Source organism: Tasmannia lanceolata, unplaced genomic scaffold, assembly GCF_043159265.1.
Source record: "Tasmannia lanceolata isolate RefF3 unplaced genomic scaffold, GAP_Taslan_0.1 ptg000005l, whole genome shotgun sequence".
In the NCBI taxonomy this organism is placed as follows: domain Eukaryota; kingdom Viridiplantae; phylum Streptophyta; class Magnoliopsida; order Canellales; family Winteraceae; genus Tasmannia; species Tasmannia lanceolata.
In genome coordinates this window covers 12,287,902-12,310,436 of record NW_027518682.1, presented here as the reverse complement: position 1 = coordinate 12,310,436, position 22,535 = coordinate 12,287,902, and the positions used below count along the sequence as shown (strand labels likewise).

Genomic DNA, 22,535 nt, shown 5'->3' with positions numbered 1-22,535 from the left:
TAAAATCTGTCTCGATTATAAGATCTAATCCGGTGGTTATTTTGCTAGTACTAGTGGCTTTTTAGGCATTTGACATTAGTATGGGTATTTGTGTCATTTCAATTGTAAGGGCAACTATATAAGCCCTTTTTCCCTCTTTTTTTCATTTTAGATCTTACAATTGTAATTAGAGAGTAATATCCTAGTCGAAGTGTGTGTTGTCTTTGTTCCTGAACGACAGAAGTGGAAATACACAAAGCGATAGGTTGGTTCTTTTTTGAATAGGATTCAGTATCTTTGCTTCGAGACGCAAGCAAAGAGAGGTCCCGCCCTTCCGCTCCCCCAATCTGAGGTTCATTAATGGAGAACGAGCTCTTAGTAAAGCAATTATTTCGGAGTTATTCTCATTTAAGCCCACCCACCTGGTTCACTAAACGTTTCCGTGCGCCCCATATCCATAGCAGTTTTTGAGGCAGGGATTTTCTTTGCCTTTAAAACTTAAGTGTTACTGTTTTTTTTGGGGGGGGGGGGGGGGGGGGGGGGGTTCAATATAACTTTAGGGTCCATTTGGTTGTACTTAGAAATCACAATTTTACTTAGGTTGTTAAATTCATAAAAACTAAAATCATGATTTATGATTTAATTGTTTGACATCTTCTACTTGGATTGTTGCACAGGCATCTGCCCTCACTTATCTCTTCACCGAAAAGCCTTAAATTCCAAAATCTTATCTTCCTTCTTAAATTTTCTTCAATTTCTTTTCCGGTGATCCCCTCCTTTTGAACTCTACACCTTAGTTCTTCAAAAAGGAGAGGGATAGATAGGCATTCCACATATTGCCCAAATTTTCAAACTTGATATTGTTGTAAAAATTTGTTGTCACCATATCCTCCTTTTCTCTTACATTTTTTTTCAAATCCTACTGTATCTTTGGTCTATTTCAGTGACTTTGGATGTGTGCCTGAAATAGTCACTCTATTCCATTGAGGTGCGTGCTTAAATAAGTAAATCTCATTTATACATGAACCGGTATAAAAAAAGGGCAGTGATAAATCGACTCCCAAATATCTTAAATCGATTTATCTGGGAGTCGATTTATCACTCCCCAAAAAAAATGTCTTCCTCTCTCCTTTTCGAGGAGAGAGAAAGACACATGGGGTTGATTTAAGATATTTGGGACGATTTGTCACTTCCCCCCCCCCCCCCCCCCCCCCCCCACACAAAAAAAAAAAAAAACAAAAAACTTACTTATGAAGACTTGCCCGTCTAGGCTAGTTCTGTCCAAGTCATTGAGGCAATGATCAGTTATGGTCCAGTGGCATTAATAAGCCCCTATTACAGTACATCTTATAAGCGGTACTTTATTTGACAATAAGCACCAGTCATCATCATTAGCTGATATTGGGCAGCAGACATCAATCAATATTATTAAAACACATTGCAATCAACCTTCAAGAGCAGCATCAAATTGGCGGATTCTACTAATCTTTAATGGAATATTTTATTGTAATCAAATGTTCGACATAATGCGGGGTCACACAAAAATAGGGCCATGGCGAGTTTTCGGACGAGTTAACAACTGCGTGGAGGAGTTTTGAAACTATTCAAAAGACAAACTGATAATTCATTAATACATCAAAATTCAGTCAAATAAATTATCATAAATGACATGGATTACAAAAACATGAAGATCAATAGTACTAATAACCATGACAATTGGATGCCATTTCCCTTTGATATAACATAAGGACTTGTTAATGAAAACGGACCCATAGCTCTAGGCCTCATGCAAGACCAGCCTTGAGCTTCTGAATGGTGTAGACATCGGTCTTGAAAGACTTGGCGAGAATGCCATCATCGATGCTGGTATTAAAGACGGCAAGAGGAACAGACACTGTGCCCGCACTCGCACTACCAAAGGCCGACACAGCCACAGAAGTGTCGTTAGCATTATTGTATTGATAGTGTACAAGTCCCTTAGGGAACACAAACATGTCTCCAGCTTGGAGTGTTTGAGTGTAGAGCTTGTTAGTTGTGTCCACAAACCCAACCTCGAGCGAGCCACGCATGAGGAACAGAAGCTCGGCCGAGCGAGGGTGGGTGTGTGGGGGGTTCACAGTACCTATAGGGTATAAGAGTATGGCATAAGAGACACTTTGGCCGTTTAGGGCTGGGAATTCCTTCATGGTCACTTTGATGACTTTGAAGGTTTCGGGTTCAACGGCATCGAGTGATTTGCCGAAGAAAGGGGTGTAGATGAAGAAGGTTCCATCCACCTCGGTGACGTTTGGAGGGAGGACGAAATCAGAAATAATGTCTGGGTCACCTGCACTGGCAATTTGGGTGGTGGCCAAGGCAACTAGTAGAAAGAACAAGGTGCTTTTGAGAATTTTGAAGGCCATGGTTTATAACTTGATGTATTCTCAAAGAAATCTTAATTTGCTATATCAAACATCTTTGCTTGGTGATGCATTTATATCGTTTGGGAACTTTGGAGTGTTGAGATTTGTTTCCTGTGGGTTCAATTGAAGACATGGGTGGCCAGCTGGATTTTGACATTCACAAGGCATTTTTTGTGTTTGTTCTACTTTAGCTCCATGTGAGTAAACAAGGTGTCTTTTGTTCTCTATTGGTTCATGATGGCCTTTTCTCTCTCTTCTCATTGAAATGAATGCCCGACGGCTAAATTTCGAAAGAATCAGGAATCATTCTAGCATATGTTTTATACTCCTGGGTAACCTCTAACCAAACCGGAGGGAAACAAAAAGAAAAGAAAAGAACTTCGTAATTCCCTTTTGGCTCTTTACCTCTCCTTAATTGCAATTTTCCGCCTGGTAAAGGTTGACTTTAGCCGGCTGATATGACCCTTCCTTTTATAAGCATGTCCTTGTTAATTATATCCTTGGTGATAATAACAATTTTGGTCAAGTACTCTTTTGGGTATATTGAGGGACATCTATTGCCCCCTTCGATGTAAGCAAAACTTCACCTTTTTTTGGGGTGCAACTTGGGTCGGATCGGGTTGAGTCCAACCTTAGCCCAACCCGAGATAGCAGTCCCTCAACTCTAGCCCGATGGTCAACCTAAACCAACTTGTCTGTAAATCTCTCAACCCTAACCCAACCCATTTAACCTGAAATCGGTTTGGGTTGAGTCGGGTTCACCTAGGGCCAAACATAAAAGAAACAAGGAAAAAAACATAATCCAGAGAAAATCAAATAAAATTAGAGGACAAAGGTCGGGTTGCCTAGGCCTCAACCCTAATCCGACCTGAAATTAAATCGGGTTGGCTTTTCCCAACCCTAACCCAACCCAATGAAATGCCAACCTAACCCGAGTGAAAATCGGGTTGATTTCAGGTTGCCTAGGCTCAAGCCGGACCCAAGTTGCACCCCAACTTTTTTTTAATCAAAATGTATGTTATCTCCATAAATGTATTTACTTTGCTTCTTCTTCTTCTTCTTTTTCAAAATATAAGTTAGAACTCTGTCTTTCTCCAAAAAAGTATTATTGACAGTTTTTTCAAAAAAAAAAAAAAAAAAACTTTCGAAGTCATTTGGTTGCTCTAAGAAATCATATTTTTACTTAAGTTGTTAAATTCATAAAAGCTAAAATCATTATTTATTTTTTAATTTGTGAAACAACCAATTACTCCAAAAGCCTAAGCAGTTGGAATTGGTGTTATTTAATCATTTATACTTTAGCACTCCTCCTCACGTGTGGCTTCTCTTTTTTAAGGTTGGTCTCCACATGGCACATGTGTCCCCATTTTTGGGTTGGCCATTGCATGTGGATTTTTAACATCAAGGAGTTTTGAAACTAGGACCGTTATTCTGATGCCATGTGAAGCAACCAAGTGCTCCAAAAGCTTAAGCAGTTGGAGTTGTGTTATTTATTGATTTGTACTTTAACATAATTGTTTGGACATCTTCTGCTTGGATTGCTGCACATGTAGGATTGCAGCACAACTATCTGCCCTCACATTGTTACGGAATTGGGGCGCAAATCAGCTCTCTGCGATCGCCCATTGACAATCTGAACAGTGTTTCTGGTATAACGTGGTAATACTAGGCAATGTATCCGAAGTAAATTTGCAAGAACAAATAAATAAAAGTGCAAGCCAAACCATAAGAAAAGCACACAAGATTTACGTGGTTCACCACACTGTGTGTGGCTACGTCCATGGGAGAAGACTTCAAAAGATTTTACTATGTGAAAAATAAAGAGTTACAAGAAGCACTCACCAGATTACAAAAACCCAAAGCTTTCTCCATATTACACAAGAAACACTCTATACTGTCTAGGATCCAAGCGCATTTGCTCCCTAGATGGATGTGCTTCACCTTCTTCTTCAAGAGATCAAAATCTCTTCTTCAAGTTTCCCTTCACAAGTGGCAAGAATACACCCTTTTTTCTTGAAGCCGTACACGAGCCTCTCTGCTTCCTTATTTTCTCCAAGCCGTATATCCCTACCCAACTCAAAGATGTTTTTTCTTTGTGTGTGTTGAAGTCGTACACCACACACCTTTCTCATTGAAGGATAATTCCTAATATTTTGTTATTATTGTGGTATAGTAGCTTTTATAAGCCCATTTTGCCATACATTTTACAATTAAGCGGCACCTTCTTTGAAAATAGCACCAGTCGTCCTCATCGGCCGATATTAAGCAACAACAACAGCCCTCAATCAACATCATTAACACACATCATCATCAACCTTCGACAATGAGCATCAAATAGGCGGATTCTACTTATCTTTATTGGAATATTTTAGGGAAATGATTTCTGTGCTCAAATGTTTTGATAAACATGCGCTCCAATTTTTGTTATATAGCATTTAAAGGGATGTCAGAGGAATATTACGGTTCTCAAAAAGCTCTTAAAGCCCTTTAAATGCTACACGACAAACATGTGGAGCGCATGTTTATCAAAACATTAGAGCGCTGAAATCATTTCCCATATTTTATTGTAATCAAACATTTGTCAAATTTTCAATCCGAAAAGGACACAAAAGGATATAGAACAGTCAAGTCCTCCCATTTTCCCCTCTATTTTTTGGAAATATCTTTTTCCTTCTATTTTTTATTTACCAGCAGCAGTAGCAGGGACATCATTTGTAACCCTATATATTATAACCTTTGCTTGTAAATAATCATCTTTGACTTCAAAACCACATGCATATAATTTTGAGTCCAATTAATAATCAGTTTTGGACTCTCACAATCAGTTCTCAAAAATACAAAACAAACAGGGCCTAAGATTATATAGAAATAATAGGTATCCAAAAGTGCCTAAAACAAATAATTTATCCTTTTATTCGCACATCGAATACAATTCAATAAACGACATGGGTTACAGCCTGAAGATGAAATAATCATAATAAGAATGACGATTGGGTCTATTCCCCCTGCAAATGAATTAAAAAACTAATTCAAAAGGACTTATTGATGACTACGGATAATAGAAAGGGACCCAAGTCTAGGCCTTAGTCTTAGCTGCAAGACCAGCCTTGAGCTTATGAATAGTGGCTACATTTGTCTTGAAAGACTTGGCAAGAATGCCATTATCAATGCTGGAATTAAAGACCGAGCCAGGAACCGACACAGTTCCGGCACTAGCACTGCCGAAGGCAGAGACGGCTATAGCCATATTTTTAGGATCATTGTTGTATTGATAGTGTACAAGTCCTTTGGGGAACACAAACATGTCTCCAGCTTGGAGTGATTGAGTGTAGAGTTTGTTAGCAGTGTCTACGAACCCAACTTCGAGCGAACCGCCAATGAGGAACAAAAGTTCGGCCGAGCGCGGGTGGGTGTGTGGGGGGTTGACCGCACCCCATAAGAGACACTTTGCCCATTGAGGGCCGGGAATTCAGCCATGGTTGTTTTAGTGACCTTGAAGGTTTTAGGCTCGCCGGCATCGAGTAAGGCTCTTGCATTGGTGGAGGTGAAGAAGTTTCCGTCAACGGCGTTGACGTTTGGCGGGAGGATGAAGTCTGAGATGATGTTTGGGTCACCTGCATTGGCCATGGGGGAGGTGGCCATGGCAACTAGTAGAAAGAACAAGGCATGTTTGAGAATGTTTAAGGCCATGGTTAATTCTATTGGATGTTATAGAAAGATGAGGGGGTGAGGTGTTTTGTTGGTTTTGATGGGAAGTACCTTTGACTGAGCATGAATTTATATGGTTGGGAGGTTTGAGATTTTGTTTTCTATTGACCCAATTGAAGACATGGGCGCCGGCTGGATTTTGACGTTCACAAGGCTCTTTTGTGTCACTTTTATCTTGGCTCCATGTGAATAAACAAGGTGTCTTTTTTCTATCTTTTAATTGGTTTTTGATTGCCTTCTGTTTCATTTCTCTTGTTCTCGATTATGCTTGAAATGCATGCGCCTGCTACTAAAATTCAAAAGGTAAGAAACTAGCACCTTCCTGCCTTATCCTCATAAGCCCTAAAGAAACCAGAAACAAGAAAAAGGATTTCGTAAGTCCCATATATTTTCATTAGCCGGCCTTCATGGCTATTCTCCTTACCCTCACATGCCTTTATAAATACCTCTTACTAGTTACTATTTTCAATCCAATTAAACACAAAAACTCAGATAGAGTTTCAAATACTATATTGTTGTAATATACAACAAAGCTTTATGTCATGGCCTTGAACATTCAAAACATGCCTTGTTCTCACTACTGGTCCCTTGGCCGCTTCTCAATGGTCTATGAAACTGATCCTTACATCATTTCATTTCAGACCTCATCCTGACCAAATGCGCAACAGTAGTTAACTGCAACTTCTTCATTTTATGGTAATCAACCCAACCATAAAACCCAAATCCTTCACCAGATCGTGTTTGCCATCGGCTCGAGGCTGCGCTCCCTTGGCCTGCATGCGAGGGACACGGCTATTGCCCGATCCACTGCTTCCAACTTTAACTGCCCCTGTATCCCTCCCCCCATAAGATCTCTTCAATGCCAATGGGTGAAGCCTCCCCGAAATTATATAAAACTGAATATTGATGCTTCTTTGGACGGGGACCTTGCTGGAATTGGCGGCATCATTACAGACCATGAAGGGAACCCGAAATCTGCCTTCTCCTTGAATGTCCAATCTCAAAGCATTCATGGGCTTGAACTCCTAGCCATCCTACAAGGGATCAATCTTGCTAAGACTTCTCAGCCCAGCAACATTTGGATTGAAGTGGATTCCCTCCTCGCGGTGCAAATCATTGAGCAGAAAGTCGATTGCCCATGGAAACAGATTCCCCTCCTTCTCAGCATCGATAAAGGCCTGTGCGCGTTCACATCCTGGAAAATTACTCACCTTTGGAGAGAGGGCAATGCTGCTGCTGATTTCTTGTCCAAATGGTCCTGCCCCATCAAAAGTGAATGACTCAACTGCGACGATCTCCCTTCTGACCTTGTCCATCTTATAACTCTGGACTCGGCAGGGACGTTATACAATCGTCTTTAATGTACCAAGGAACTATTGTTCTCAGCATCCTCTTGAGGCAGTTTCTGTCTCGGCTCAGGATCGTGAGAGGAGCCCTCTCCGGTTATAGCATCTCCATCTTATTCAGATCTGGTCATAGGCCCCCTTATTATTTCTTCTTTTTTGGCCAAAGGCCCTCATTGTATTTCTCTTTTTTTGGCCATAGGCCCTTGTTTTGGCTGCTACCCTGTTGGGAGCTTGTTCCCTTTTTGTTGGCTTTTGAGCCCCCTTAGTTGTACTGTTTTATCTTATCAATAAATTCTGGTCGGGGTCCCGCCTGACCCCAGCTTACCAATAAAAAAAAAACTTCTTCATTTATACTGCACTGCGATGAGAGGATTTTTAAAGAAGAGTTTTTCTATGGTGCCGGACCATCAAGTACCTTGCTAGCGGTACCCCCTTTGATAATTGATCCAACAGCAAACCACTTTTTCAGAGTCTGCTGTTGGATCAAATATCAAGGTCAGTACTTTTGAAGTACTGCCCACAAGGGACTTCAAGGTCGGGCACCGTATAATTTCTCTTTAAAGAAAACCCATCATACAATTTTTTTTTGAAAAATTAACGATTATATTGCATGAAACGACAAATAAAGGTACTTTATACTTTTTCTCACAAAAAAAACTACCGCCTTTTATACTTTTTATTTGTCGTTTTTTCCGTAGTTGTCATATAAATGTACCTTTTTGGTACTTTTTCGGTAGTTTTTCTACTTTATAGCCTCTTTTCGTAATTTTTCTCTAAAACTTAGGACTTAAATAGCTATGGCATGATTATTATTCACCATGATTATTATTATGCTAGCCACCTTTGCAAAAGTCCTAATTCGATGCAGTTTTCAACACGTGAATAATAAGACAAATCTCTTAAAAAGTCACATAAATGGTTAACATCGAAGGATGGACGAGAAGTAGCCTTTGGCAAAGGTGGCTAGCAAATTACCTATAAAAACAATAAAAAACAAAAAATCTATATACAGCCCACACCATAGGATGATCCAAACCGTCCATTTGATGTAATGGAAGTTTTTGCCATTGGACGATGATAAATTCAGCCTCTTCTATTCACCCCTATTTGTCAAAATGGACTATACAGCCCACACCATAGGATGATCCAAACCGTCCATTTGATGGCCACCATTGGGCGGTGATAAATTCACGCCCTTCTATTCACCCCTATTTGTCAAAATGGACTATACAGCCCACACCATAGGATGATCCAAACCGTCCATTTGATGGCCACCATTGGACGATGATAAATTCATGCCCTTCTATTCACCCTTATTTGTCAAAATGGACTATACAACCCACATCATAGGATGATCCAAGCCTTCCATTTGATGGCCACAATGTATCTGTGCAAGTTTATAATATAAGAAAAAAACTAAAATATAACATATCTAAAAAATATTAAAAAAATTAAAACATATAAAACATATAAGAAGTTAACGTCGAAGTTAATGTCGAAGTTAATGTCAACGTTAATAATTTAAGGTGGCAGGAAACGATATGAATGATAATGACTTCTATTTTTCTTATTGTTTTCACTTTATTAAAAGTACGCTATGGCCCTCACCATAGGATGATCCAAACCGTTCATTAGATGGGCCACACCCTAAATAGATTGTGCCTCAAAAATTATTTCCACAGGTTGATCCTAACCCTCTGATCTATAGAGGGTTAGGATCAACCCTCTTAACATTCCGATCGGAGGGTTAGGATCAACCTGTGGAAATAATATTTGGGGCACAACCTATTTAGGCTGTGGTCCATCTCATGGACGGTTTGGATCATCCTATGGCGCGGTCCGTACCGTACTTTTAAAAAAGTGAGGAGTGCTCTCATCAAAATATAGTGGTGCTGATAACATTTCCCTTTCTTTAACGCAATCGCACCGATATACATTCCGATCGCACACATCATTATTCCAAACGCACCTTACTTTGTACAGTAGATTCCCGCCTCAACGTCAAAGATTGTTTATGTCTTTACAATTACATTTACAACGTCGACGTTGACATGAAATTATTTACATTCTTTGGCGGATTTTGGGGTATATTTAATGCAAGTTGAAAAAGAGACACAGTGAGCAGGAAAAGTTGGATGTGATTTACGAAGGGCAAAATTGTCTATATTTAATCTGACACATGTCCTTTGGCTGTGTCATGTCGTAAAGTTGAAAACTCGCCGCCTATGGAAGTTCAGAAAATAAACTAGCCTCCTATGGAAGTATATGTATGTAGTTTTCAAATGCATTTTTCTCGACCCATGCATCGCACGGGGTTTTATACTAGTATAAAATTAAAGGAATAACAACTGCAAGATGGTTCAATGGTGTAATTTGTCTTATTCATTTAATTCTTATGGGGTGGCTCTTTTCTATTTATAAAAGAAGGGCTTAAAAGTGGCTTTTGCAAAATTGCTTAAGTCGTGGTGTAAAATATCTAGGTAATTTTGCAAAAGGGAGTTGCTAGGGACCATCACAGAAGGCATTTCGTAGACAGCTGTTGCATGGGAAAGCATCCACATAGGCCCAGATTTTGTATCATTCATTTAATTCATCTGAAGGGACAACTCATGCGTGAGGCAAAGGACTATAAAAAAAAAACAATGATTTAGGTTCTTTAAAACCCTAACCAAGGTTTCACCGGTCAAGGGATTTATGATCATTTGATCAAGGTGTTCTCAGTAGCAAAAGTGATTTCCCAACTGATAGAAGGCTGAAATCCTCATGAGATCGTCTGGCAAGAAAAATGATACACTACATGTGATTATGTGGCATGAAAGACGATCCACCATCTTTATAACTGAAAATGGCCCAATAAGCTGGCCATTTCGCTTGCTCTCTCTCCTTGTGCCGCATCAAGTCTCTATCCCTCGTTACATCTCAGCTTCTCTTTTACAATTAGGCCCATAAATATTTCCATGGAAACATTTTTCATGATTGCCATTTGCCGAACATCCACTAAAATAGTTCTAATTTTAGGTGATTAGCACTATTGATTTGATAAATCAAGATTGCCAAAAAAAAAAAAAAAATGGACAGGAAAATTCGAGTATAATACGGTAAACATAGTAAAACAAGAAACATAAAAAATGCTCTTAGAATTTTGTCATTAACAAAGTATAGCTGGAATAAAGTTGAAAAGTTGGCCAAAAAATACGTTTAAAACTCCGTTTAATCATGCTTAAAATGTTTTCCTGAAAAAAAAAAGACTACACAGTAAAAGTTTTAAATAGAGTATTAAGGGGGGGTTAGTCGTGCGCAACTTCGGTGCACTACATAGGACTTGGAGAATACCCCATTAGTCGGGGAAGACTTTTCCCTCCACTTTAAGTGTAGCGGTAGACGGGAGGGAGGGATTTTCACGTAAAAGTCTCCTAAATTCCAGGTGCTTTACAAAAAAGGCGAGTTGCAAATTCCGTCGAAAAGGGTGGAACTTGAGAAAGCTAGTGCCTGCGCTAGTGTGACATGTGGCACCCCCACTATATTCTCTCCCATTCAACGTTTATATTTGCTTTTACTGGATTACTAAAAAACTATTGGATTGCAATTGTTAGAGTTTTAATTAATTAAGACTCCTCCCATATACGTGATAAAGAGTTTGTGGTTGGCATGATAAGTAGGATCGATTTAATTGGTTGATCTTATCTACTCAACCGATCTACTTGATGTAAGATTTACTCCATGCATCGCACGGGTTTCCAACTAGTTTCATATAATTTCTCATATAGAGAATTTATATGATGGGTAGCCGTGAAAACACGTGAAGTCTGGAAAGTATGGTACGGCTCATTCCATATGATGATCCAAACCGTCCATCTGTTAGGTCAGAACTTAAATAGGTTGTGGCCCAAAAATCATTTACATAGGATGATCCTAACCCTCCAATCTGTAGAAGATTCCATAAATGACTTTTAGGGCATTACATATACAGATCGGAGGGTTAGGATCATCCTATTATAGAAATGATTTTTAGGGCACAACCTATTTAAGTTCTGGTCTAATAGATGGACGGTTTGGATCATCATATGGAGTGGGCCGTACCTATTTAAGTTCTGGTCCAATAGATGGACGGTTTGGATCATCATATGGAGTGGGCCGTACGATACTTTCCAGACTTCATGTGTTTTCACGGCCACCCATTGGATGGTTTGGATCATCAATATATGTGAGTGGTAATATTTCGACCCATTTTAGTGGGACGCAAAACTTGGAATCTTCGATCACTTTTAAATCCCTGTCTGAGGAGTCACAGGCATTCCGGCAAACCTATAAAACACGTGTCTTTTTGCTCGGAAAAAAAAAAGCCATTTAATTAAAACGTGTTTTGCTAAGTATGGTACCGACGTGGAAGATGAGATGCCAGTTTCAAGATTGGGGAGTGCAAAGAATCAATGGCTTGAAGACATCTTAAAATGTCACTCTTTTCTCTTCACACAGCCTTAATCCAAGAGCTCGGTTAGCTCAATGTCACTCTTTTCTCTTCACACAGCCTTAATCCAAGAGCTCGGTTAGCTCATGAAGGTGGGACCCGGGGCAATAGGCCCAACTTCTATGACGGAAAAGATTCATGGAACCAATGTCACTGGTGGCATTCCACTAATAGCCAAAAAACTGCTTATATTTACCAAAGTAAAAATCAGGGGGTGCAACTTGAGCCAGGTTGCGTCGGGTTGAGGACAACCCTAGCCCAACCCGAGATAGCATTCCCTCAACTCTAACCTAACCCAACCAAAGCCATGTGTCGTGGGTGGTCAATCCTAACTCTACACACCTCTAAATCTCTCGACCCGAACCCGACATGTCTAAACCTAAACCGTCTTTTCCGAACCATGTTGGGTTGAGTTGGGTTGGTCCCCCCGGAAGAAAAACCCTAAGATTTCGAAAATCACATGAAAATTAGAGAACAAGGTCGTTGGGGCCGGCTTGCCCAAGGCTTAACCATAAATTAAATCGGGCTAGCCTTTCCTAACCTGAACCCAACCCAACCCAAGCCGAACCCAGGTTTGCATGCTGGACCCACCAAAGTGTCCCTCCACTAGATGCCAAAATTCCGATTATTCACCGAGACTCTACTCTGTAGAAATATGCACATGCAAAGGACTTAATTGGGTCTAAATGTCATCTTCCTGCACTCTTGTCCACGTGATTTGAATAGTAGATAATTCGCTGCGGTTTTTTCTCCTGACTTTTTAGTTGTTTCATCTCAAACCCAAGGTTTTAAATTTTGGTTTCGGACCCAATTTCAGTATGGGCCGAAATTCGGTAATAATTAAAAATTTAATTTAATTAATTTCGAAATTTTGAAATTTCAGCCAAAATTTTGTAATCTTTCTTTTTTGTAAAAAAATATGCATTTTCTTGAAATTTCGGCCGAAATTCTCGAAATTCCAAAATTAATTTCGGCCGAAATTTGGTATGTATTTCGCGAAATCCAGAATTTCTGCAAATTTCGGTCACCGAAATCCGAAATTTAAAACCATGCTCAAACCTACAATTCCTAAGTTCTTTTTTTAATTATTATTATTTCCCCTTTTTGTTTTCTTATTCCTCTCTCACAGTCATTTTTTCTATGCATCCATCTTTCAAAATTGTCTGAGTACTAAAGTCAGTTTGTAGATTTTTGGTTTCCATTATGGGATAAATCAGCTTGGGTAACTTCACCTTATGTTTTTTGGTTGCTAGACCATCATAGGAAGTGTTCTCGAGAATCTCTTATTTATCTAACGATGTCACTTGATCACTTTTCAAACTATTTTGTTTTGAATGGCATCGTTTTTCCAACTTTGCATTTACCATTTCAAATGAGGTAGAGTTATTATATGATGCACGTCTCTTTTGCTTCTTGGAAGCAAAATTTGACAAAATTGAGCAATGAGTGAGTTAGGTTGTGCAGCTAATGGATAACCATATGAAAATGGCCTAAAATTATTTTATTTCTAGATTGTTGCATGAAATTCACTACAACAAACTATACATCTTCTGGTGTATCAGTAGCCTCACTAACAGCTAGCCGGCTATGCATTGAAAATTACATGCTTTTCTCAACCAATGTTTCTATCATTCTTGGGTTTCTCTTGCTGGCTTTGCAGTTTTTGGACATTGTGGAAGGCCGGCATGGCCCCCCTCATGCTATATGTGCCTCCGCCCCTGATGGTAGATGAGATTTTGGACATTGTAGAAGGCCGCTTGGTTTGATTTCCGCATACTTGGAGGTCAGCTAATGGAGAAGCTGATAGGCTCGCTTGGGCCGAAGTTGATCGCCCGTAGTGAGAGATCTTCGAATCTATCCTCCCTTGACTATGTCTTGATCTTTTTGCTTATGTCCTCATTGTGCTCTCAACCTTCTCGGTTGTGACCCTCTTTTTTCATTAATAAATCATTACCATCTTAAAAGAAGAAGAAAAAAAGAAAAAGAAAATGGGTGTAAATTTCGTGTTGCATCAAAATAATGGTAAAGTTTTGATGGGCGGGACCCACCATTTCAGCCCGAGTGTTTTGATGACGGCATCTTTGGCGCACCATCACAATCTACACCCAAAACCACACACAGTGTGGGGCCCACCATTTTACACCTCGTATTTGTTTGATGGCAATATGGCATCCCTAGCAAACCATAACAATCTCCACCCAAATTCATGAATGGGGCGGGCCCACCATTTTACCCATCCGAATGCTAGAACCTTTACCACAGCTAAAAAACCAATGTGAAAATTCCCTCTAATTTGGTAATTTACCCCGGATGGTGCGACAACCTTTTCCCAAGATGACTCGTCCTCTCCCAAAAAAAAAGAAAAAGGGAAGGGTCTCGTGATATGAACAGGCCTCCACCCCTCACATGCATTTTGGGTAAGGGTGTCAATTTTGGCTCGGGCTCGGAAGCTCGCTCGAGCTCGGCTCGAATCCTTAACGAGCCGAGCCCGAGTTAGGCCAGGCTCGGCTCGTTAAGGCTCGTTAAGAATTTAATATATTTAAATATATATATTATATATTAATATATACATTAAAAGGGTTGTCCATGGAGTGAAAAGGGGGGGCAAAATATGTCACTTCATTTTTGGAACCCCATTTGTTACTAGGACCACCCCCCGTGTAAAAAAAGTAGTCAAATTACACTAGTAGGGCTGTCCAGGGAAGATGAGGGGTGTGAACATAATATAACCCGAGCTCGGTAAGGCTCGCGAGCCTGACCGAGCCGAGCCCGAGCAGAGCCTCACTTGTGAGCTTAACGAGCCGAGCCAAGCCGAGCCTGGCCAAGCTCGGCTCGGCTCGTTTACACCCCTAATTTTGGGTGAACAACAGTACCTTTCATTAGAAATGCATTGGTGGAACTGTTAGAACCATCCGATCAAATGTACATCAATGGCCCACAAAAGGTGAACCCTCCCTTTGGTGGATTTTACTTCATAAAAGAAGTAAGACCAGTCTAAATGACGCCATACATACAAGGATGAAAAAAGAAATGATATTAGCCAAATTTCCCACCACATATTATGCTTCTCAATTAGTAAAATAATTTTTTCATAGTGTAATAAATATGACTTTAAGTGATCTAGCCCATTCATTTTTGGTTTTTTTTAAAAAAAAAATTAGCCATTGATTTTTTTTTCAACCCTTCATTTAATGGCTTGGATCTCTTTCCACCATGAGACCTAAGTCTCCATCTTCGACATAGATTTATTGGAATGGTTAACTAACTTCTGTTGCAACAAAATTGGTCGCAAAAAAACACATTCCCTTTGTGGGAAATGGCAATGATATTTCCACCACTTTTTTTACTTTACTTTTTAAAGATACCTTTTGTTATGAATCCCAAACATTCCCAAAATCTAAAGGACCGATTTGTCTGCAATGTAGCTTTGACGCGCCTTGGTTTGCTTTTCTTTTAGCAATGATGGGAGGGTTTCACCTTCCCACTATGGCGATGTTTGGCAACCATGCAATTTTTTTTCCATGGAATATTAATTTATTTAGTGGTGAGAGAGGGGGTATGGAGCGTCGGTGGGAGATGGAGACTTGATGAGAGGGCATAATGAAGAGTGTGAGAAGTGGCTAAAAAATAGGGAATCAATTAATCCCATTTTGAGTAGTGATGCAACTTGGGTCGGGTTCAACCAGATTTGGCTCGGGTTGGGTCGGCATTTCCTCAGGTTGAGTTGGGAAAAGCCAACCCGATTTAATTTAGGGTTAGGTTAGGATCGAGGTCTCGAGCAATTCGACCCGACCCGAACCCTACCTCCGTCCTCTAATTGTAACATAATTTCTTAGGGTTACGTCCCTTTTTTTTTTTTGGTATTTTTTCTGTTTGGCCCGATTGGAAAAAACAGGTTAGATGGGTTGGGTTAGGGTTGAGTGATTTCGAGGCAGGTTGGGTTACGGTTGACCCTCCTTGATCATTCTACCCAAGGCTTGGGTTGGCCTCAACCTGATCAATTCTGACCCGAGTTGCACAATCTTTTTTAATAATGCAAAATATTTAAAACTCTAGTTTTAAATTGGGAAATGATACCCCCCTGCAAACGGATAAAATCCCCCTTTAATGGTTTCTGTGAGAATGGTTCACTGCTTGACGATAAATTCACTCTCTTTAACGTTTTTCTTCGCCTATAAAACTTAACGAATAACATTAAAGCTGGGATTATATCCGTCAAAGGGGGGGAAAACATCAGTCCTCTTTAAATTTTAAAATCAATATTTTAAATTTTAAATTACGTTAATTTGAAACTCTAATGATGTATTCTAAACTAAAGGGTACCCTTGCAGAAATGGGATCAAAGGCGCCCCCATTGGCTGCAAGGGAGGGACGGTTCTGCATTTAATACACTTTGACTTGCAACCATCATAAAGGCAGAACCATCCCTTGCAGCCAATGGGAGCGCCCTTTCACCCCGTTTCTTCAAGGGCGACCTTCAGTTTAGAATATCTCAACTCTAATATATATAAAAAAAATAAAAGAAAAATAAAATCCCTTTTAAGATAAGGTATTAGTGAAGGAAAGTTTATATAAAAAAATCCTAGAGGTGGTCAATAGAGACTGCACCAATTGCGACTGATTTTATCTTTCCCGAGATATGTGAGAATCTTAAGAAAATAAATATTTAACAGATTTATTATCCAATACGAAACTTGCACAGCCATACAGAGAGTAATCAGGTGCCGTCAATCTGGTGGGGCATCACATGCCAATTAGACCATCCTAGCCATCCAGTCAAGTCACCAAGAAACCTTTGAAGTAAAAACTAAAAAGGAAACGTTGAAGATTAAAATTAGGCAATTCGTTTAGTACTACAATTTGGATTTTGAAATTGGCACTACAATTCGTTTTGAGCTTATCTAAAGACAATCCTAATCCTAAGACAAGTGTGTCTTCAAAATTAGGCTGTCTATTTAGTACTATGTAAAACAAATCCAGTAATTCCAACACTCCTATTTGAAAGTAAAATAAGGAGTCTTTCCAGGAAATCTCCTACTTTGGTTAGAAGTTTATCTCTTAGTACCATTGGCTCGTCTCTATTTAAACCAAGGCAGTCTTTCATTGTAACCAAATCTTGGTTCTCTCTATTTTCTTCTTCTCTTCTCTTCTTCTACTTTTTTTTTCATATCATGGCAATCTCAAAGAAGTTTTTATCTGTTTTATGGGTTTTGTTCTTCTGCTTTTGCTTTTCTCTGTTCCGTGAGAATGGGGTTGGAGCTTCTCACGTGCATTACCCACGCCTTCAATCTCTTAAATCATCGATTGTAGACAAGCGTTACAGAACTGGATATCACTTTCAGCCCCCTCGGCATTGGATTAATGGTATGCTCTCTCTCTCTCTCTCTCTCTCTCTCTCTCTCTCTCTCTCTCTCTCTCTCTCTCTCTCTCTTAACCTGCACCTCATTGGGCTGATTCGAGTCATTGAGGAGATTTGGGGGATTAAGATTTTTAGCCTTTCTCTCATCTCTGAGATACCTTGTGATTAAGCCTAAGTAGTGCAGGGAAGAAGGCGCATATTAGCTAGGCGGCTAACATGCGCATGTGGGTGAGCTTTCTTTCTAACCCATTGTAGTGGGAGTGGAAGAGGAGTTTGACTTCCTTGACTTTTCGAATTCCGATTGAGAGCCGGGTGCATGTTAGCAATCCGCGTTTAAAGCTTATTAACACTAATCAAAGCATAACACAAGCCCAGGTTTTCAATTTATTCCTCTTGTCTGCGTTAAAACACTCAATTCCGACTCCTATTCCCCGGTTTCAATTCCGACCTTTATTTATTGGCACCAAACCCGGAATCGGTTGGGTCCGTTTAGTGGCACAATTTCTGAGGCTTAATAGGTGTTTTGGTTGATTTTGTGGTGCTTGTCTTGCGTGTTTTGATTCAAACCACTAAGGATTACTTGTCTTGTTTTTCTCCCTTGTGGCCCATGTGGAACGACTTTTATCCCTATCAATGGTTGGCTGGTAAGGGATTAGGAATTTAGGATTGAACACTCATCTCTCTCTCTCTCTCAGCGCAACGACATTCCTACTCCATGTAGATGAACTCAACTAACAGAAAATGTAAGAAAATGATCCATATAGACGAACCCGACTAGTGTTAGGATTAGATTTAGTCAATTTGAACAGGATAGATTCTTTCACCTTCTTCACGAAATTTTTCTAAAGAATTCATTAGCCTTGGGACATAGGCTTAGTTGAGTTGAGTTGAGTTGTATTCCTACTCCCCCTTATTTTGGTAACAGCACTCCGCACCGAGAACCTGCTTTAATTGACAACCAAAAACCACTTTCCACTACTCTACCAATAGACTACTTTACTCCTATTACACCAATTGACTACTTTTGGCCACGTTGCCATGTTCATTACATGGTAACCCACAAAGTTGAATGGCATTGGATCATATCCTAACGTCAAAATCGGAGAATACAATAAAAAACTTAGTCTTTCTGCCCTCTTCCACGAAGAAAGGCAGCAGGCAACACGTACATGGATGGAAAGTAGATAGTTCAATTCTATGACCCACTCCTTAGATTGCCCAAATCCAGAAGTGCCCACTTTCTTTAAAGCCCCTCTGCGTATAGTTGCAATGCTACAGCTCATAATATAATAATGGGTCTGAATTAATATTGACACACCTATTTTTCAGCACAATTCTCGCAGCCTATCAGAGATCCCTGTATCCAGATATGGCCAAACCCAGCTGCAATCATATAATATACTTCTTGCCTGTCTTCTATCTGTCTTTTTCCTCTTATACGTAGGAAGAATAATAATTAGGGAAGTGGTAGTGCCAAGTGCCAACTACTTTTTCTTTGAGGTATTTAATAGCTAAAAATAAATTTGCATTTGTAAAGTTTTAAATATGCTTGTCTACTGCATTGATTTTCTTTTAATTTATTTAACATGGTTTCTAACTTCTCTTTTGTTTCCATGAATGCCATTTCATTCAAATCCTGGCTCACAATCGAACGAACAGATCCAAATGGTAAGTTCCTCACTATCATGTGGAAAATTAATGAGCTAATGTATAAATGCATACACCAATTATTCTGTGTATGTGCACCACTTGTCATCCTAATCAATTGGTGGGACATCCGCTTTGATGGGGGTTCTACATCACCCCCATACTATGGCCATGAGGTTATTTGCACCTACACTGAAAGAATTGATGTGTGCGCTACACACAAGATCATTTTCCATTCAAGTTTTTTTTAATTTCTTTTCAATTTTCATGTCATGGGTCTAATTCAATTTCATACTTTACCAATTACCAACCAGGCCCAATGTACTACAATGGAGTCTACCACTTGTTCTACCAATACAATCCCTATGGCGCAGTATGGGGCAACATCGTGTGGGCCCACTCCGTATCGACGGATATGATCAATTGGAAGCCGCTCAAGCCTGCGATCTACCCATCAAAGCCATTTGACATGAACGGGTGCTGGTCAGGGTCTGCCACAATCCTCCCCCGAAACAAGCCCGTGATCGTCTATACCGGAATTGACCCTGGGAATCGACAAGTCCAAAACATTGCATTCCCAAAGAACTTATCCGACCCTTACCTTACTGAATGGGAGAAGCCCGATTACAATCCGATAATGGAGCCAATTGACGGTATCAATGCTAGTTCATTCAGAGACCCAACAACGGCTTGGAAAGGGCCCGATGGACTCTGGCGGATTTTGGTAGGGAGCAAGACTGGGAAAAGAGGAGAAGCTTTCTTGTATAGAAGTAAAGACTTTGAACATTGGGTGAAAGCAAATCATTCGTTACACTCTTCTGAAGGGACCGGTATGTGGGAGTGTCCTGATTTCTATCCAGTCTCAAAGAAAGGGAAACTTGGTTTGGACACTTCGTTCAATGGGGAAGATGTTAAGCACGTTTTGAAGGTCAGTTTGGATGATACAAAGTATGAGTATTACACAGTTGGTCAGTATATGCACGAGAATGACGTATATGTGCCCGATAAGACATCGGCCGATAATTCGACTGGGCTGAGATATGACTATGGCAAGTTTTATGCTTCTAAGACGTTCTTTGACGATGCAAAGAATCGGAGGATCTTGTGGGGATGGATGACTGAGTCCGATAGCGTGGCGGACGATATAGCGAAAGGGTGGGCTGGTGTTCAGGTGAGCAATCATGTTTCAATTACTTGAATAGAATCTACATATACACCAGTGTTCAGTGTATAATCGATCATACCCTCCATTCCTAGGAAGATCTCGAGATGGTGTTGTACTATCATCTTCAGGCAAATCATGAACTAGTAAACTATTTAGACCTATTCTTGGACATGGATGTAGGATGACCATTTTTACACTGAACAATGGTGTATATTTTGGTAATGTTTTCAACATTTGATTTACTTGCAATTGAAATTTTGTTGATTTGCATAGTGTTTACTGTTGATTTGCATTTTTTAGGCTATTCCAAGGGCTGTGTGGCTGGACAGCAATGGAAAACAACTAGTGCAATGGCCAATAGCTGAAGTCAAAACTCTAAGAAGAAAACAAGTCGATTTGCATCACAAAAGCCTTAAGAAGGGAGACCTTGTTCACATTAAAGGAATAATAGCTCCACAGGTTAGTTTCTTGTCTTCTAAATATTTGGTATATACACTGGATTGGCTGTATATAGCCTTGAATTGTATGTGGGTTTTAGTTTCCTATATCGTGTTTGGATTTCAACTTTGTCTTTTTCTACAGGCTGATGTAGAAGTGGAGTTTGACTTGCCAAGCTTAGAAAAGGCTGAGATCTTTGATCCTTCATGGGTTAATCCCCAAATCCTCTGCAGTCAAAAGGAAGCCCATGTTGAAGGCTCAATTGGACCATTTGGGCTATTTGTTTTGGCCTCAGAGGGCTTGGAGGAATACACAGCCATCTTCTTCCGGATCTTCAAAGCTAAAGACAAACATGTGGTTCTCATGTGCTCTGATCAAAGCAGGTATGCCTTTTTGTAATTTCGTCATCTCTTGTGCTTAGTATGAGACAGATTAAAAGTTTAGTATGGTAGGCTGAGGGTCTTTTTTCCATGTAAATCCACCCAAAAAGTCACTAGACCAAATCAATTGGTGGACTGGTGGGAGCAGACTAGTCAAACTTATAAAACTTGGAAAATAAGGATATGAAAAGTGAAAACTACCCTCATGGCTGTATTTTCTATGGGTCTGTGTTTTCTTTATACACCGAAATTCAGTGTATATGCTGTGTGACTAATTCTTTTCGTTTTTTGGTATAACCACAGGTCCTCTTTAAGAACAGAAGTAGATAAAACAACGTATGGAGGATTTGTAGATGTTGACTTGAAGGATGGGAAGCTTTCTCTTAGGAGTTTGGTATGTTGATGAAAGATTTTTCTTTTAGGCAATGTTTGGCAACATGAAATTTTTTTTCCAGACAATATTAGTTTGCCAAGTGATAAGAGAGAGGGAATTTGAGAGGGCAGGAGTGAGTACATGGTGATAAGTGGCTGAAAATAGGAAAATAAAACTCTATTCTGAGTAGGGTTCTTCCTTTTCCCACTTGCCACCCTCTCCTCACTCATGTCCTCTCAATTCTTTCCTTCTACCACCACCCAATAAACTAATATTCCATGCAAAAAAATTTCATTGCCGCCAAACATGTCTTTAGGCTCTGTTTCTTTCGACGTAAAATGGGCTTAAAGCAAAATTTAAGCCCACTTTTCACTGAAAATGGGTGCAAAATTTGTTTTACTCTTAGTTTACATAGAAAGAAACGGAACTTTAAGATATGGTGTGCATGTTTGAAGGATTTGGATTAAGTGTTTTGCTAATTCTGTTTCTGAATGGCAGATTGACCGTTCGATTGTGGAGAGTTTTGGTGGCAGAGGAAGAACATGCATTACAGCAAGGGTGTATCCAGCTATAGCAGTAGGAAGTCAGGCTCGTTTATACGCATTCAATTACGGATCCGAGACTGTAAAAATTTCGAAGCTTAAAGCTTGGAGCATGATTAACGCCCAGACTGAAAAAGAAATACCCACTTCGGATACAGAAATTCAAATGGAATTGGAGAATGAAATCAAGGGCTAGGCCCTTTTTTCTTATTTGTATTTACTTAGCAGTAACTTGCAGTTGTAGACCTTATTTGATACGGTGACTGTTGTTAATTTCTTTCACCATTCACTCGAAAATGTGAGATATTTTCCAGTGAAACTCAGACAAGATCTGCTTGATTGTCTTTACTGTGGTTGAAAACATGATTGGGATTTGGCACTTATAGTAAGGAAAAATGAAGTGAATCTATTCTTAACTAACATATTCCCTTTGATGAAACCATATAAATAACATTAATAAATAATAACAGTTGGTTTTCAGTTTACAACATTGCACAAGGGCATAATCATTCTAAAAAAAAAAAAAGGGAAAATTACATATACACCTCCTGTGGTTTGGCCATTTTCCGCTTTAAATCCTGTGGTTTGGAAGTTACCAAGGACACCCCCTCAAATCATTATCATGATTTGCACATAAACCCTAATATTTTAGAGATTTTTTTTGTTTTCATCAATGTGTTTTTTCTTGAAATGTGGGTTTGATATAGCCATGGGGTGAGGTTTCATTG

The 22,535-nt window shown here is 39.7% G+C and overlaps 2 protein-coding genes and 1 pseudogene across 2 annotated transcripts; 1 reads left to right on the top strand and 2 right to left on the bottom strand.

Moving 5' to 3' along the window:
* Positions 1 to 1,763: 1,763 nt before the first annotated feature.
* LOC143876651 (germin-like protein 9-3) lies at positions 1,764 to 2,381 on the bottom strand. Its single transcript, XM_077378337.1, has one exon. It carries the CDS (start codon positions 2,379 to 2,381, stop codon positions 1,764 to 1,766), a length of 618 nt encoding a protein of 205 aa, XP_077234452.1.
* A 3,076-nt stretch (positions 2,382 to 5,457) lies between these two features.
* On the bottom strand, positions 5,458 to 6,071 carry LOC143876650 (germin-like protein 9-3; annotated as a pseudogene).
* A 13,152-nt stretch (positions 6,072 to 19,223) lies between these two features.
* LOC143877514 (beta-fructofuranosidase, insoluble isoenzyme 1-like) lies at positions 19,224 to 22,188 on the top strand. Its single transcript, XM_077379598.1, has 5 exons — positions 19,224 to 20,080; positions 20,375 to 20,533; positions 20,657 to 20,895; positions 21,196 to 21,286; positions 21,764 to 22,188. Exons 1-5 carry the CDS (start codon positions 19,229 to 19,231, stop codon positions 22,001 to 22,003), a joined length of 1,581 nt encoding a protein of 526 aa, XP_077235713.1. The 5' UTR covers positions 19,224 to 19,228; the 3' UTR covers positions 22,004 to 22,188.
* The last annotated feature ends 347 nt before the right edge of the window (positions 22,189 to 22,535 follow it).